Raw genomic sequence first — 17,290 nt, 5'->3', positions numbered from 1 at the left:
AGACCCATAACCAGTAAAGAAATCGAATTATTAATCAAAAATCTCCCAAAAAACAAGAGTCCAGGCCCAGATGGCTTTCCATGGGAATTCTACCCAACATTTAAAGAAGAGTTAACACCTATTCTCTTGAAGCTGTTCCAAAAAACAGAAATGGAAGGAAAACTTCCAAACTCTTTCTGTGAGGCCAGCATTACCTTGACTCCAAAACCAGACAAAGACCCCACTAAAAAGGAGAACTACAGACCACTTTCCCACATGAACATGGATGCAAAAATCCTCAACAAGATACTAGCCAACCGGATACAACAATACATTAAAAGAATTATTCATCACAACCAAGTGGGATTTATACCTGGGATACAGGACTGGTTCAATATCCACAAAGCCATCAATGTGGTACATTACATCAATAAAAGAAAAGAACCACATGATCATCTCAATAGATGCAGAGAAAGCATTTGACAAAATCCAGTATCCTTTGTTGATTAAAAACCCTCAAGAAAGTAGGCATAGAAGGATCAAACCTCAAGATCATAAAAGCCATATATGAAAGACCCACTGCTAATATCATCCTCAATGGGGAAAAACTGAGAGCTTAGCCCCTAAGGTCAGGAATAACACAGGGATGTCCACTCTCACCATTGTTAATTCAACATAGTATTGGAAGTCTTAGCCTCTGCAATCAGACAACACAAAGAAAAAAAAGGCATCCAAATCGGCCAGGAGGAGGTCAAACTTTCATTCCTCAAACATAACATGATGCTAAACCCAAAATATTCCATCAAAAACTGCTAGAACTGATTCATGAATACAGCAAAGTTGCAGGATATAAAATCAATGCAAAAAAATCGGTTGCATTCCTATACACCAATAATGAAGCAACAGAAAGAGAAATCAAGGAATCGATCCCATTTACAATTGCACCAAAAACCATAAAATACCTAGGAATAAATCTAACCAAAGAGGGAAAAATCTATACACCTAAAACTATACAAAGCTTATGAAAGAAATTGAAGAAGACACAAAAAAATGGAAAAAGATTCCATGCTCCTGGATAGGAAGAACAAATATTGTTAAAATGTCAATACTACCCAAAGCAATCTACATATTCAATGAAATCCCTGTCAAAATAACACCAGCATTCCTTAAAGACCTAGAATAAACAATCCTAAAATTTGTATGTAACCAGAAAAGACCCTGAATAGCCAAAGCAATCCTGAAAAAGAAAACCAAAGCTGAAGGCATCACAATCCCAGACTTCAAGATGTATTACAAAGCTGTAATCATCAAGACAGTATGGTACTGGCAAAAAAACAGACACTCAAATCAATGGAATGGAATAGAGAACCCAGAAATGGACCCACAAACATATGGCCAACTAATCTTTGACAAAGCAGGAAAGAATATCCAACAGAATAAAGACACTCTCTTCAGCAAATGGTGCTGGGAAAACTGGAGAGCAACATGCAGAAAAATGAACCTGGACCATTTTCTTACACCACACACAAAAACAAACTCAAAATGGATTAAAGGCCTAAATGTAAGACGGGAAGCCATCAAAATCCTAGAGGAAAAAGCAGGCAAAAACCTCTTGACCTTGGCCACAGCAACTTCTTACTCAACACGTCTCCAGAAGCAAGGGAAACAAAAGCAAAAATGAACTATTGGGACCTCATCAAAATAAAAAGCTTCTGCACAGCAAGGAAACAATCAACAAAACTGAAAGGCAGCCGATGGAATGGGAGAACATATTTGCAAATGACATATCAGATAAAGGGTTAGGATCCAAAATCTATAAAGAACTCATCAAACTCAACACCCAAGAAACAAATAATCCAGTGAAGAAACGGGCAAAAGACATGAATGGGCAAAAGACTTCTCCAAAGAAGACATCAAGATGGCCAACCGACACATGAAAAAAAATGCTCAACATCACTCGTCATCAGGGAAATACAAATCAAAACCACAATGAGATACCAACTCACACCTGTCAGAATGGCTAACATTAACAACTCAGGCAACAACAGATGTTAGCAAGGATGTGGAGAAAGAGGGTCTTTTTGCACAGCTGGTGGGAATGCAAACTGGTGCAGCCACTCTGGAAAACAGTATGGAGGTTCCTCAAAAAATTATACATATAAATACCCTATAGCCCAGCAATTGCACTACTAGGTATCTATCCAAGTGATACACATGTGCTGTTTTGAAGGAGCACATGCACCCCAATGTTTATAGCAGCACTGTCAACAATAGCCAAAGAATGGAAAGAGCCCAAATGTCCATCAATAGATGAATGGATAAAGATGATGTGGTATATATATATATATATATATATATATATATATATATATATACAATGGAGTATTACTCAGCAATCCAAAAGAATGAAATCTTGCCATTTGTAACTATGTGGATGAAACTGAGGATATTATGCTAAGTGAAATTAGTCACTCATAGAAAGACAAGTATCATATGACTTTACTCCTATGAAGAATTTAAGATACAAACCAGATGACCATATGGGAAGCGAAACGAAAAATATAAAAACAAGGAGGGGGACAAGACATAAGAGACTCTTAAATATGGAGAACAAACAGAGGGTTGCTAGAGGGGTTGTGGGAGGGGACATGAGCTAAATGGGTAACAGGCATTAAGGAATCTGCTCCTGAAATTATTGTTGCACTATATGCTAACTAACTTGGGTGTAAATTAAAAAATAAATAGATTTTTTAAAAAGAGAAAAAAAAAAGAAAAAGGAAAATCACAAAAGGATCAGCCAGTTTCAAAGTTATTTATAGAAATATGATGGGGTGCCTAGGTGGCTCAGTCGTTAAGCGTCTGACTTCAGCTCAGGTCATGATCTCACAGTTCAAGAGTTTGAGCCCCACACTGGGCTCTCTGCTTCAGCACAGAGCCTGCTTCAGATCCTCTGTCTCCCTCTCTCTCTACCCCTATCCTGCTCATGAGCTCTCTTTCTCTCTCAATAATAAACATTTTGAAATTTTTTAAAAAATGATTATTTATAGGAAAATGAAAATATTTAGTACCCAATAAGCTACAATTGAAACATCTTACAATAAAATTTAAAATTACCAGGTATAGGGGTGCCTGGGTGGCTCAGTCAGTTTAGCATCTGACTCTTGTTTTTAGCTCAGGTTATGATCTCACAACTTGTAAGTTGGGAGTTCCACGTCAGGCTCTGTGCTGGTAGTGGGGAGCCTGCTTGGGATTCTCTGTCTCTTTCTCTTTGCCCCTCCCCCACTCTGTCTCTCTCAAAAAACACAAATGAAAAAAAAAACTTAAAAAAATTATCAGGTATATAAAGAAGGAAACACAACATAATGTTGGAATAATCACACATAGGAATAATACAGATGATACAAATAGTAGAAATGTATGAATAGATTTACTTGTAGCCCATTTAAAAGATTGAGAACAAGAGCAAAAAAGAAAGGATAATAAGGCACTTATCATAACCATATTCATATGTCCTAAAATGTAAAGCAAAAAATGAGAATGTTCAGAGACATAAAAACTACTAAAAAAAAATTGAGCTTCCAGAGAAGAAAACTACAGCATACCACAGAAATATTGTGGGTTGGGTTCTAGACCACCAGAATAAACCAAGTTATCTTTATAATAAAGAGAATTATTTGAAGGCAAGGGCTGTAAGCTATATTTTATAAACCGGACATAGTCTATTAAGTGCTCAAGAGCATTATGTCTTTAAAAATAATGTACATATCTTAATTAAAAAACACCTTATTGCTAAAACATGCTAACTATTATCTCAACTTTCAGCAAGTCATATTCTTTTTGCAGACGAAGGGTCTGGCCTCCATGTTGATGGGTGTTGACTCATAAGGGTGGTGGTTGTTAAAGGTTGAAGCAGCTATGGCAATTTCTTAAAATAAGACAATGAAGTTTGCCACATCAATGGATTCTTCCTTTCATGGACATCAATTTCTCTGTAGCATGAATGCTGTTTGATAGCATTTTACCCACAGTAGAACTTCTTCCCAAATTGGAGTCAATCCTCTCAAACTCTGCTGCTGCTTTACCAAGTTTATGGAATATTCTAGGGTCTTTGTTGTCACTTCAACAATTCACAGCATCTTCACCAAGAGTAGCTTCCACCTGAAGGAACTACTTTCTTTGCTCATCCTTCAGAAGCACCCCTCATTCATCATAAGCAAACCCTCACCCTTTAAAGTTCTGTTATGAGATTGCAACAACTGGGTGACATCTTCAGGATCCACTTTTAGTTCTCTTGCTATTTCCATCACATCTGCAGTTACTTCCTCCACTGAAGTCTGGAACCCCTCGAAGTCATCTTTTAGAGTTGGAATCAACTTCTTCCAAACTCCGAGTAATGTTGACATTTTGACCTCTTTCCATGAATCACAAATGTTCTTAGAGACATCTAGAATAGTCAATCTTTTCCAGAAGATTTTCCATTGACTTTGTGCCCATATCCATCAGAGGCATCACTGTCTGTGGAAGCTATAACCCTATGAAATGTATTTCTTCAATAGTAAGACTTGAAAGTCAAAATTACTCCTTGATCCATAAGCTGCCAAATGGATTTTGTGTTAGCAGGCATGAAAACAACATTCATCTGACTGTACATCTCCATCAGAGCTCTTGGGCAACCAGGTGCATTATTTATAAGCCCTATTTTGAAAGGAATCTTTTCTTCCGGTGAGTAAATCTCAAGAGTGGGTTGAAGAGATTCAGTAAGCCATGTTGTAAACAGATGTGCTGTCATCCGGACTTTGTTGCTCCACTTAGAGAGCACATGCAGAGTAAATTTAGCATAATTCTTAAGGGCCCTAGTATTTTCAGAAGGGTAAATGAGCACTGGCTTCAACTTAAAGTCACCAGCTACAGTAGTCCCTAAAAAGAGAGTCAGCCTGTCTTTTGCACTGAAAGTCCTAGATGATATCTTCTTCCAATAGAAGGCTGTTTCATCTACATTGAAAATTTGTTTAGTGTAGCCACCTTCAGTAATGACCTTAGCTAGATCTTCTGGATACAGCTTCTACTTCATCACTTGCTATTTCACCATGCACTTTGATGTTACGGAGATGGCTTCTTAAACCTCATGAACCAACTTTTGCTGGCTTCAAATTTTTCTTCTACAGTTTCCTCACCTCTCGGCCTTCATAGAATTGAAGAGAGTTAGGGCCTTGCTCTGGACTAGGACTTGACTTAAGGGAATGTTGTGGCTGGTTTGATCGCCTATCCGTACCACTCAAACTTCCTCTATATCACCAATAAAGCTGAATGTATAATTCCTATGTTCATTGGGTTAACACTTTAAATTTCCTTCAAGAACTTTTGCTTTGCATTCACAACTTGGCTACCAGTTTGGTGCAAGAGGCCAACATTTCAGCATACCTCAGCTTTTGACATGCCCTCCTCACTGAACTTAATCATTTCCAGTTTTTAATTCAATGTATGAGACATGGAACTCTTTTTTTCAGTAGAGCACTTAGAGAAAATTGCAGGGCTATCAATTAACCTAATCGCAAGGCCGTTGTGTCTCAGGGAATAAGGAGACCCAAAGAGAGAGAGACAAACGGGAGCAGCTGATGGCTGGAGGAGTCAGAGTACATAATATTTATCAATTAAGTTTGCTATCTTATATGTGCACAGTTTGTGGTGCCCCAAAACAATTGCAATAGTAACATCAAAAATCACTCATCACAGATGACCATAACAAATATAACAAACATAATAACAAAATTTGAATTACCTAAATGTGACACAAAGTGAGCAAATGCTGTTGGAAAAAAATGGCGCTGACAGACTCGTTTGATGCAGGGATCTCACAAACTTGCAAAGTGTATAATAAAACAAAGCACAATAAACAAGGTATGCCTGTTCAATATAAAAATGAAATATACACTAGGTTGTACTAATAGCAGGCACTGAAGAAGAAAAGATTATTGCACTTGAAAACAACACACTACACAAGTGTCTAAATGAAAAGGACAGAAAAAATATTTGAAGAGGTAATGGCCAAAAATTTCCAAATTTGCTAAAGACTATTATTCACAGATTCAAGCTTAACAAACAAAGGAGGGGAAAACTGCCTAAAGGAACATCATAATCAAATTGCTAAAACTCAATGATAAAGAAAAAATGTTCAAAACAGCCAAAGACTTCTACTTTCAACCAAGATGGAGTAACAGGAACAATAACTTTCAAGATACAGAACATCAAGCAATAAAGGACAGTGAAAGAAATCATAGGTAAGGCCTACTGACTGCCCCAGCTAAGACAACAAGAAGGAAGAATCTGGACAGAGGCTGGGAGAAATCCAGAGCTGAACAGACAAAGCAGAGAATATGGGGAGATCATGACAAGATTTCACAGGACAGAGTACCAGAGAGGAAAGAGCCACCCAAAGGGAGAACTCTGTAGATGTATAGGTAGTCACCCTAGAAAAATTCCCCTAAGTACTCATGTGCTTAAGTGTGTGAGAGAACTATCCAAGGCCAAGAAAAGAACCACCCAAAGGACAGAAGAAAAAGTGCCAGTTCCCACAGAGCCAACAATATTGCCTGTTTACAATATTTGGACTGAAAAACCTCATGATTCACAGGACAAATGGGAGACAATTCACCATGAGTCTCTGTGAGAGGAGAGGCACTGACAGTTTTTGTTCCAGAATAAATCCTCAAGGTTATGTGTACAGCATGGAAGATAGATACTGCATCTCCCTCCAAGGCAGAGGGCAGATTTACTTCCTGTCCAAGTTAATAAAAAGGTTCTTTAGGCTAAACGGTTAGACAGATGTGCTTGCAACCCATTTAAAAGACTAGGGTTTCCATTCTATTGAGGATAGAAAGCAAATGGAATTCTCATGCATTGCTGGTGTGAAATGCAAAACAGTACAGTCACTGTGGAAAACAATTTGGCATTTTTTTAATAGAGCTTAATAAACATTTACCATCAATCCAACAATACTACTCCAACATGGAAACTTAAAAATTTACTAACAACTCTTTAAAAAATAATAATAAAATAATATAAATAAATAAAATAAAAATTTACTCTTAGGCAAATCTCTAGAAAACCATAATATTTAAATGAAACTTTGTATCACAGTGCTTAAAGTACAACATATAATATGAGACGTTTCAGTGCCCAGAGAAAAATTTGTAACGCTGAATACTCCCATAAACAAAAAGGAAGTAAAAATGTGAATTAAGACAACTCAAAAAGTCAGGAAAAAAATTAATGGAAGGATTAAATAAATATAGATTAAAGCATAAGTTAGAAAATAAAAATGATAAAGTTAAGAAACAACTAATAAATTAGGTAAGCCATTAGCTAATCTATCAAGAAAGAGAATAAACATACAATATGAATAATGAAGGTAAAATAACTATAGACACAGACTATGCATAAATTTTAAAAACTTAATGAAACAAATAATGTTCTAAGATAACATACTTTACAAGACTGACTACAAAAGAAAATGAAATTTTTTTAATCTAAAACTTATTTCCAAAGAAGAAAAAGGTTAAATTGTCAAAGGAAGTATGTCCAGAAAAGATAACATGCTGAAATAGTTGCAAAGAAGAGCTCTACCAAACTTAAAAAAAAAAATTTTTTTTTTATATTTATTTATTTTTGAGAGAGAGAATCAGCACAGGCAGGGAAGGGGCAGACAGAGAGGGAGACACAGAATCCAAAGCAGGTTCCAGGCTCTGAGCTGTCAGCACAGAGCCTGACGCAGGGCTTGAACCCACAAACCGTGAGATCATGAGCTGAGCCAAAGTCAGATGCTTAAACAACTGAGCCACCCAGGTGCCCCTCTACCAAACTTTAAAAAAAAGATTACACCAAAGACTTGGGGAGGGGGACAAAAAAGAAAAATTTCCAACTTCCAATATTGATGTATACAAATATATGTATATAATTATGCATAAACAAGAAATATATATCAGATTAATCTCATTTATCATTATCTCAAATAAAATGTTAGCAAATAAAATTTAGCAGAACATTTGGAAAATAATACATCATGGTCATTTGGAATACATACTTCAAATACAAGGATGGTTGCACATGAGGAAAAAAGTCAAAGGAAAATATTAGGGGAAAAATCAGCTATTCAATCTCCACAGATGCCTAAAAAAACATTTCATAAAATTCAATAAGCATGTTTGAAAATAACAATAAATAAGAGGAGATGAAAATTTCTTTAACATGCTATTTGCAGCTCAGCCCAAAAGCCAGTATTATGCTTAGTGAGGAAATCATGCCTACGGATTCAGGAACAAGACAATGATAAATACTCTATTAAATATGATTTAACATTGTATTTTATTTTCCACACTGTAGAATTACAGAACACAAATTAACTAGAGATATAATAATTGGAAAGCTGTAAGTAAAAGTATTACTATTTTCAGGAGTTTTAAGTATTACTTAGAAAACACAAGAGATTAAAAGAAAAAAAAACAAAAACTATAGCAACTTAAGAAATTGACAAGACTTTTATAAAGAAAATCTTATAAAAAGACAACAGAAACTGAAACAAATGGAAAGACATATTCATGTTTGGGGGCAGAATCATCAATATCTTAAAGACCTCAGTAAGCCTAATTTAAAATTTTAAGTTGAACTTGATGCAATAAGAATTCCAATTGCTTCTTTTTTCTAACCAAGTTAAAGTTAATCCTAAAATTGATACAGAGGGACGCCTGGGTGGCTCAGTCGGTTGAGCCTCCATCTTTGGGTCAGGTCATGATCTCGCAGTCTTGTGAGTTCAAGCCCCACATCCAGCTTTGTGCTGTCAGCTCAAAGCTTGGAGCCTGCTTTGGATTCTGTGTCTCCCTCTTTCTCTGCCCCTCCCCTGTTCACACTCTCTCCCTCTCTCTCAAAAATAAACATTAAAAAAAAGAAATAAATGCTCTAAAATTCATATGGAAAAATAAAGAAAATAGAAAAACTGTGTAGAACAAGAGCAATAAGGATGGGGGGGAGGTGAGCACATCAAATAGTAAAACATATTATAAAACCTGAAAAGAGACTCGAAAATAAATTAATTAAATAAAAACATAAAGTGCAGAAATAAACTCAAATACATATGTGAATTTAGTATATCTAGCATCTCAAAACAGCAGAGAAAAAACCCAACAGATCATGGCTGGACAAATGAGCAGTCATCTGGAAAAAACAAAGTTAGACCCTTAACTCTTGCTTTACACCACAATGAAATCTAAATGAATCAAAGATACAAATGTGAAATGAAATCATAAATATTCTAGAAGAAAACATGGGGAAATTCTTTTAAAATCTTGAAGAAGAAATACCTTTTCAACTATGACTCAAAAATCCAGAACTCATAAAAGAAAAAATAATAATAAATTCAACTAAATAAAAATACAATACTTATGAGGTAAAAAAAAAAAAATCATAACTAAAATTAAAATGACAAACTGGTAAAAATATATTTGCAATTTATATCATAGACAAAGAACTAATTTCCCTAACATATAGAGAGAGCCTATAAATTAAGGACACAATTTTTTTAACATACAAAAGAAACAGTTCACATAAAAAAAATACAAATGGTTTTTAAACGAATGTGAAAATACTTAACTACACTCCTAATAAGAGAATGCAAATTAAAATCACACTGAAATATTATTTTTTACCTATCAGATTGAAAAAGATCAAAAACAATACATCACATACTGTAATGGTAAGGATGTGGGAAAATACGCACAATTACACATTTCTGGTTTGCTAATAAGAGGATAAAACCTCTACAGTAGCAATTTGACAGTATCTACCAAAAAGTTCAAACCTCTGACCCAGAAACTTAATTTCTTGAACTGTATCCTGCAAGATATACATGTGGAAAATGGCATGTGTATAATATACCTAAATGTTAGCAGCTAAAGACTAATTAAAGTATGAAAAATAATGAGACATAAAGCAGTTTGTAAAGTATGTTCAACTGAGGGGAAAAAAGCAAGGTGAAAAACTGGGTCAAGTATGCTACCATCTAAATAAAAAAGAAGGGGAATATATGTATTTATCATCTTTCACATATGAATACCACCACTCTACGAATGCACTGGGAGGAGGAAGCGGGTGACTGAAGGATGGGGATTAAAGAAAGACTTTTTACTGCATACTCTTTGTACATTCTGAAGTTTACCAAATGAATGCATTATCATCCAAAAATAAATAAGTATTAAATAAATAAAACAAAATGCAAGTCTGGTCATGTCATCTGTTTTCAACAGCTTCCCACCACCCTTAATATTAAGTCTAAATGTCTTAAGATGGGCTTGTAAAACCTTACATGATCTGCAACTTATCTCCCCAGTTTCACTTCTAACCATTCTCTCTACATTCCACAGCCCAGCCACACTGAACCTTTTACAGTTCCTTAAATAAACTTTATTCCATCTTGCTTCTGAACTTTAGCAAATCCTATTCTTCTCAAAGACTAGAATACTCTTCATCACCCTCTTCATATGACTAATGCCTACTGCAAAGACTCAAACAAAATCACTGCTTCCATAAAGCTTTTCTTGATACCCCGTCCTCAAGTCTCAGTTGGACACCCGCCCTCTGTGCCCTGCTAGCATCCTAGAATTCCATGATAGTGCTTTTTAATATACATAACAGTTTAGTTGAATTGTGTCCCTCAAGAACATAAGTTCTGGGACAGAAACATTATATCTATCTCTACTTCTACTGAAGTCCCAGGGCTAACAATGTCTGGTATACAGTTGGCATTTAATGAATATTTATAAGTAAACTGAATTAATTAGTGAATAAATGTATAAATAAGTAAATGAATTAGACAGGAAGGAAGGGAGGGGCACAGATAGATTCAGTAAAGAAAATAATAAGACAAGCTCTCCTACAGGCTTTTCCTTAATATATGTTCCTTAAAGTCATCTACATATCTTGTCTATTAACAGTCCTCGTACCAACCTTGAAAATTCTATTATAGCCAATAGATTTAATTTCTATAAAATCGTTAATTGATAACAAAATGGCCATATATTATCTTTATTCAAATTTACTACTGAAACTAAGAGTTGTAAATTAGATTTTGTAAATATTCTGTTCTATGACTTAAGAGTTTGATTGCACTCTGTACCACATAAATGTTTCACAATTTGTAGTTATCATTAACAGTCACAAGTATTTAGCAATCCGAATGCACGTGAATCTAAGAAATTCTATTCTCTAATTTCATTTAACATCTTAAAATTATTAATCTTTCTTATATCAGACCCTGGATTTTTGCATACTTCTGCAGTTTAATCTTGCAAGTAGCATTTCCAGGCAATAGAAAGAGTTCTAAAATTAACAAACTAGAGAAGACTTTTGGTATTGAAAAATTTAGCATTTGTATATTCAACTATCTTCAATACATGTAAAATCCAATGTATTAGTGGGAACCACAATGAGATACCAGTCCATTCTTACTAGGATGGCTTTTATGAATGAAAGAAAGAAAAGAAAGAAAGAAAGAAAGAAAGAAAGAAAGAAAGAAAGAAAGAAAGAATTACAAGTATTAGTGAGAGGGTGAAGAAACTAGAACACTTGTGCCCTACTGGTGATAATGTAAAAGGGTGCAGCTGCTGTGAAAAAGTCTGACAGTTCCTCAAAAAGTTAAACATAAAGTTACTATATGATCCAGCAATTCACATTTGGGTACATACCAAAAAGAATTGAAAGGAGAGACTGAAATAGATACTTATACACCAAATATTCATAACAGCATTATTCACAATAGCCAAAAGGTAGAAAGAACCTAAATGTCCATCAACAAATGATTGCATAAAAGAAAATGAAGTATAGACATACAATGAAATACTACTCAAACTTAAAAAGGAATGAAATTCTGACACAGAAATGGATCTTGAGGACATTATGTTAAGTGAAATAAGTCAGATACAAAAGGATAAATATATGATTCCACTTATATACCTATAATAGGCAAATTCAAAATATAGAAGGTAGAATAGAGGTTACCAGGGGCTATGGGAAAAGGAAAATGAGGAGTTACTTAACCAGTGTAGACTCTATTTGGGATGATGAAAAAGTTCTGGAGATGGATGGTGGTGATTAGGGCACAATATTGTGAGTGTACTTAATGCCATTGAATTATACACCTAAAATATAGTTAAAATGGCAAATTTTGTTATGTATATTCTCCCACAAAAAAGAGATAAAAAAACCTTTTATGTCCTATCATATTAATACATGTCCAAGACTGTACTTATTATCATCCCTCCTAAGCCAAATTCCAAACCCAATTTTTCCATTTCAGTCAAAGGGTTCCTTAGGGAGTTAAAGCTTAAAATACTTGCATACCCTCTGTTTCCCCTCATTTCTTTAACTACTAGATCCCTTTATTGCTATGTTCTAAAAATGTATCTTTTACATTGTTCATGCTTTCTTCTGCATCTTAATAAGTTGTTTTAGCTATGGACAACAGACTTTAAAACTTATCAAATTTCTAAACTTAACCAATATAGCATAAGTTCACTTATGTTAAACAGTAAACTAATAGAAGTATATAAAGTTTTAATAAAAACTGGTTTGAACTGTATATTACTGTTAAAGTAACAATAAATCACTCCACTATTAAATTCTAACTTTGATCAAAATAATTAATCTTTAAGAATATCCATATTTATTTTGTACACATTTATACAACTTCACATTAATCTTCCAATGTCATCAATGAATATTTTATACCTTACCTTTGTATGGTATTCCATAGCGTCCAATTCACCTTGATTGAAAACAACACATCTTTTACGCTTCTAAAGAGTAAATTACAGGAAAAATTATGTTGCCATCTATCACAATATTGGTAATTTGAAATATATTAGTATTTCTTTTTCATCACTTTTCCATAGCATGTATCTCAGTCTTTAAGAGGTGATAATTGACAACTAAGGTCAAAATCAGTGAAAAGGGTATGGACTAAGGAAATAAGCTTTCCCAAATAAAAAATTCTATTTTTATTTATTATTATTATTATTATAAGCTTAATGAGTGATACAAGGTCACCTTAGCTTTATCTGCCATTAATAAGAACTAGTACCAATGATAAAATGTAGCACAGACATCCAGGTAACACAAGAAAGCTGATGCTGTATAAAGTTACAAGTGTTATCTATCAGTTAATATATATGGTAAAGTTACTCCCAGCTTCTTCGTTTCTGAGGAGAGGATCTATCCATGTTCTATCTTAAAAAAAAAAAATCCAATGTATTTTCAGTAGCTCTTTATGATTGATTTGAGGGCTAGGTACAAATCAAACATACTAACACAGTTCTATCTGTAACAACTCCATAGAAAAGAACATGTAAGACAGTACAAAATAGAGCAGGAACTTCCTACTTCATACTGCTGAAACAGCAGTGCTTGCCATGGTTGCAAATTCCTAGTAGGCTAATAATAAATGTTTGCTGGCTGAATAAATAAAAGGTCTTAAGATTAAGCTAATTGTACAATTTGCTTTGGCATATCAGAAATAAGGTAAGTTTTGTCAAGATAATTCATTAAATAAGTTTATCTATATTTTTCCATACTGAAGTGAGAAACTTATCCAACATAACAGTATACACATTAAAAGATGTCCATACTTGGTAAACTGCAAATGCTGGTTATTATTTGTCTGAATTAGTAACAGTAATGATAAATCTATATAGTATTTTACTGAAATCTCAGACATTATCTATGTATTTTCCATTCTATGCCTGACATACAGCAAATGGTCAATAAATATTTGTTGAAAGAAAAAAATTATAAGAATATTAAAAGTTCTACTTCGGGAAACTAGAACAATGTAATAAATTATCTCTATTACTTTCTTTATTCTAATTCTTAACATGCTTTCTCATTTAATATCTTTCTTTATGGACCTCAATTATAAGTTGTTGGTCTTGTTTGTGTTGTGTTGGTCTTGTTTCATCCCTGTATGTACAACAGCACACAGAAAGATCCAAAACAAAACAAAACAAAACGAACAAATAAAAAAGATCTCAAACATTTGAGGATGAGTAATAAATGTTATTCCTATCTTAATATAATCTGATATGGACTTTATATAATCACCTCTGAACTCTTCAGAAACATAAGAAGTATTAAAGTATAATTTGATCCTGTATGGTACTCTTGAAACTTCACCAAAAGACTGCACCAGTGTATAAATGGACAGGTCTCTAAAAATCTCCCAAAGTCCATATACTGCTTTAGAATTTTGCAGAGAAAGCAGCATGTTGTTGAAAAAAACAAATGTAAAAAATGCAATTAATACAAATGACTAAGCAGAAAGAGTTTTGTTGTTGTTTAGTTAGGTTGGTTTAATTTACACAGCATTCACTTTTGAGCAAACATTGCTTGCTTTTGAAATATGCAAATTTGGTCTTCTAAGAATGCCAGAACGTTAGTAAAGAGTTCAAAATTACATTGGATACACTAAAGCCTTCCTACACTTTATTGATTATTTAGACATAGTAAATTACAAGATATTTGAGATACTGGAATAACAAACTTCTTTTGTGTGTTCTGTAGAAAAATAAAAATTTATTAAAACTTTCTACCTTTCCAATAATAGAATTGAAGTTTTCTTCTTTAACACCACTCATTGGATCCTCCTTTTCATTCCTTTGTTGGCATTCTTTGTGAACAGCTGGAGTTATGTAAGGTTTGGTGACATTAAATAGCTCAGATCGAAAAACATATTTCTGTATGAAGACTTCACTATTTCCTCTGTCATCATAATCTGGCTTAGAGGTAGAGTCAAAAGCAATAAATGTAGTAGAGTTTCCAAAAGAGGTCAAACAAGGCTCATGATGCTGGTGAAGTTGATAGTTTATGTTGTTAATGAAAGAAAGATGATCTAGTAACCATCCTGGTGACAGCTGATGCACCACAGACATTTTCTTCTTTAAAAAAAAAAAAAAAAAAAAAACTCTGGAAATTAAGGTCTAGATATAAAACCCAACTTTCCAGATAAGTTCTTAAATGTCCTGCATTTCCAAAAAAATATACTTCATATACACAGGTAGATTTCACGTATAAGAATATAAACTTGACATTTAAACAAAAGAGAATTTGACATTCATGATACATTAAGGAAAAATGTAATGTTTTAATATAAACTTTTAATTTCAGGGTTAATTCAAAATTTTCAGCCAATTTACCAAAAGAGAATTAAAACTTGATCTTATTTCTGGAATCTCAATTGAATCTTCCCATCTTCCTGGGCCCTCCACACAACTTTCTGTTTGGTCCTTGAATCTGGCCACTAGGTCCACATCCTCCAAGTCAGGGAGTCATTCAAGATAGTGTCCTGTCAAAGCAAAGAACACTACATTACCTATGTGAATCCACCCTTTTTAATGAGATAAACCTAGAGAGGTCACAGAATTTCAAGAGGAGTTATTAGGTGATCAGCCCTTTTTTTTTTTTCAAAGCACATTTGCTGTAAGTCAGCCCATTCTCCAGTAATAATACTACCCTGTTTAACCACTGCTACCAACAGAGTGCAAAAAGGGTAAAATGAAAGACTGGTCTAGGCAGAGCACAATTTTAACAGATATCATAAGTATCAAACCCTAGCAAAATTCAAAATTGCAAGGTTATGGTTAAGGTAATTGGTTCTGAGCAGTCCTCCTCCAGCAACTAGGTTTTTCAAAACTTCCTTATCTTTTTATAAAAGATGGTAAAGTTCTCAACATTGCTTACTAAATCCAGTGTAATGGAGAATTTAAAAGAGGGACAGAATAAGATATATATAAGGGGTTAATAGCACAGTTAGTAATACTAGTACTTAGATCCAACCTTCCAACTCCAGGTAGTATTAGCAGTACGGCCATGGGCAAGTTATTTGATCTCACTGAGCCCCAAATTCATCATTTTCTATGACATCTCAGATGGCAGTTTAGAGAATTAAATGACATAATCTACATGAAGTGCTGTGCAGTACCTGACACATCGCAATTGTTCAAGTGCTACTAGTAACGGTAATGCTGGTGCTGGCCCTGCCTTCAGAGTCACCACTAATGTAGTATCTAGGGAGGGCCAAAAATGTAGTCGAGAAGACTGAAACTCAGAAAAGGCGACGTGCCCCAAATTTCAATTCTAGTTAACCACACAATTGCTCCAACAATCAGGTATCCGGACTTTGGCTCAAAGGTTTCCTTCCACCGCCACCACTCTCCAGGTACTGGGCAGTACTCGTCTCTGACTTCAAACTCAGCGAAGCGGAAAGTCTTATTTTAGCAAAGTAAACTATTGTGCTTAAACTCTATTTCACCTACCTCTCTGCTTCACACCGAACCCCACCCCCCAGCCCCGTGGGTTCCTCCTAGCTTCACTCGCTGGCCACCGCTAGAGGACCATGAAACCCTGGCGAGCAAATTGCCAACCCGAACCCTAGCGGTGACCACTAGGGTTCGATCCTCGAAGCCAACTACACCCTACCTCAGCATTAACTATCTCCTACCTCACCGCTTCCTCTGTCAGAAAATTGCACGACGCCTCCCAGACTTGCATTATGAAAACAGCACCCTTCTAAAGAGTGGTCATGAAAGACGCCACTTGCACAGCAAAGCAATTTCTCCTTTCCTACGAGCCGACGGGCGCGGCCATGTTGCTGTACGGAAAACGTGTTTCCAGGGCGATTTGGAGCGCTCTGCCCGCTACTTAGCGACTCAGACCGCCCGCGTCTTCAGCGCTAACTTTAGAAATCGGACCGGACGTTTGCACTGACCAGAGACACCAGTATGCTGAGTGAGACGATGGGACGCGCTCAATACGCAGAGTTCGAGAGACGGGGAGCGGCGCGTAAGATTTGCGTAGCCGCGCGACGTACGTGATGACGTAAGCGCCGGCGGAGATTTTAAAATTCGAACCGCGCTGGCGGGTGGAAGGAAGAATTGGTGTTTTGGCGTCTGCTGTCCTGTCCCTCGGATAGTTGCACAGGTTACAGAAATTCGGTCCCTGGGTCGTGTCACGAAACTGGAAGAAAGGTAACTTTGGGTTAATTTCGGGCAGGCAGAAGTGTTCTGAAGGGAGAAAGTGATGGCGCCAACAACTTAGATTTAGAGGTCCTGAGGGACGTTTTAGTGTCTACTGTTGTGAGAGGCCTCCGGGGCGGAGTCTGTGCGAGGCGCGTTTCCCGGAGTCTATCAATAAATTTCTACTGACAGTGATTTACCGAGGGAGAAGAGGAGGGACTAGGAGCACAGTGGTGGGAAGAAGACAGGCTGGAGGAAAG

At 35.5% G+C, this 17,290-nt stretch overlaps 2 protein-coding genes across 3 annotated transcripts in view; one reads left to right on the top strand and one right to left on the bottom strand.

The window, feature by feature from the left end:
• The window catches only part of METTL4 (methyltransferase 4, N6-adenosine), a 51,387-nt gene extending 34,519 nt beyond the window's left edge, over positions 1-16,868 (bottom strand). The window contains exons 1-3 of one of the 2 annotated variants that reach the window (XM_019418353.2): positions 16,784-16,868; positions 14,610-15,361; positions 12,759-12,821 (exon numbers count right to left, since the gene is read on the bottom strand). In XM_019418353.2, the coding sequence (XP_019273898.2) occupies positions 12,759-12,821; positions 14,610-14,948 (402 nt within the window). In that variant the 5' untranslated portion in view covers positions 14,949-15,361; positions 16,784-16,868. The other variant, XM_019418354.2, reaches the window with a different exon arrangement.
• Positions 16,869-16,912: 44 nt separating this feature from the next.
• The window catches only part of NDC80 (NDC80 kinetochore complex component), a 62,020-nt gene continuing 61,642 nt past the window's right edge, over positions 16,913-17,290 (top strand). The window contains exon 1 of the mRNA XM_053902477.1: positions 16,913-17,042. The gene's annotated coding sequence lies outside the window, so the exon portion shown is untranslated. The remainder of the gene's footprint in view (positions 17,043-17,290) is intronic.

This window comes from Panthera pardus, unplaced genomic scaffold, assembly GCF_024362965.1.
Source record: "Panthera pardus isolate Hobbes unplaced genomic scaffold, ASM2436296v1 HiC_scaffold_15, whole genome shotgun sequence".
Classification (NCBI taxonomy): domain Eukaryota; kingdom Metazoa; phylum Chordata; class Mammalia; order Carnivora; family Felidae; genus Panthera; species Panthera pardus.
The sequence above is the reverse complement of the archived record's forward strand: the minus strand, read 5'-3'. Positions and strand labels throughout refer to the sequence as shown.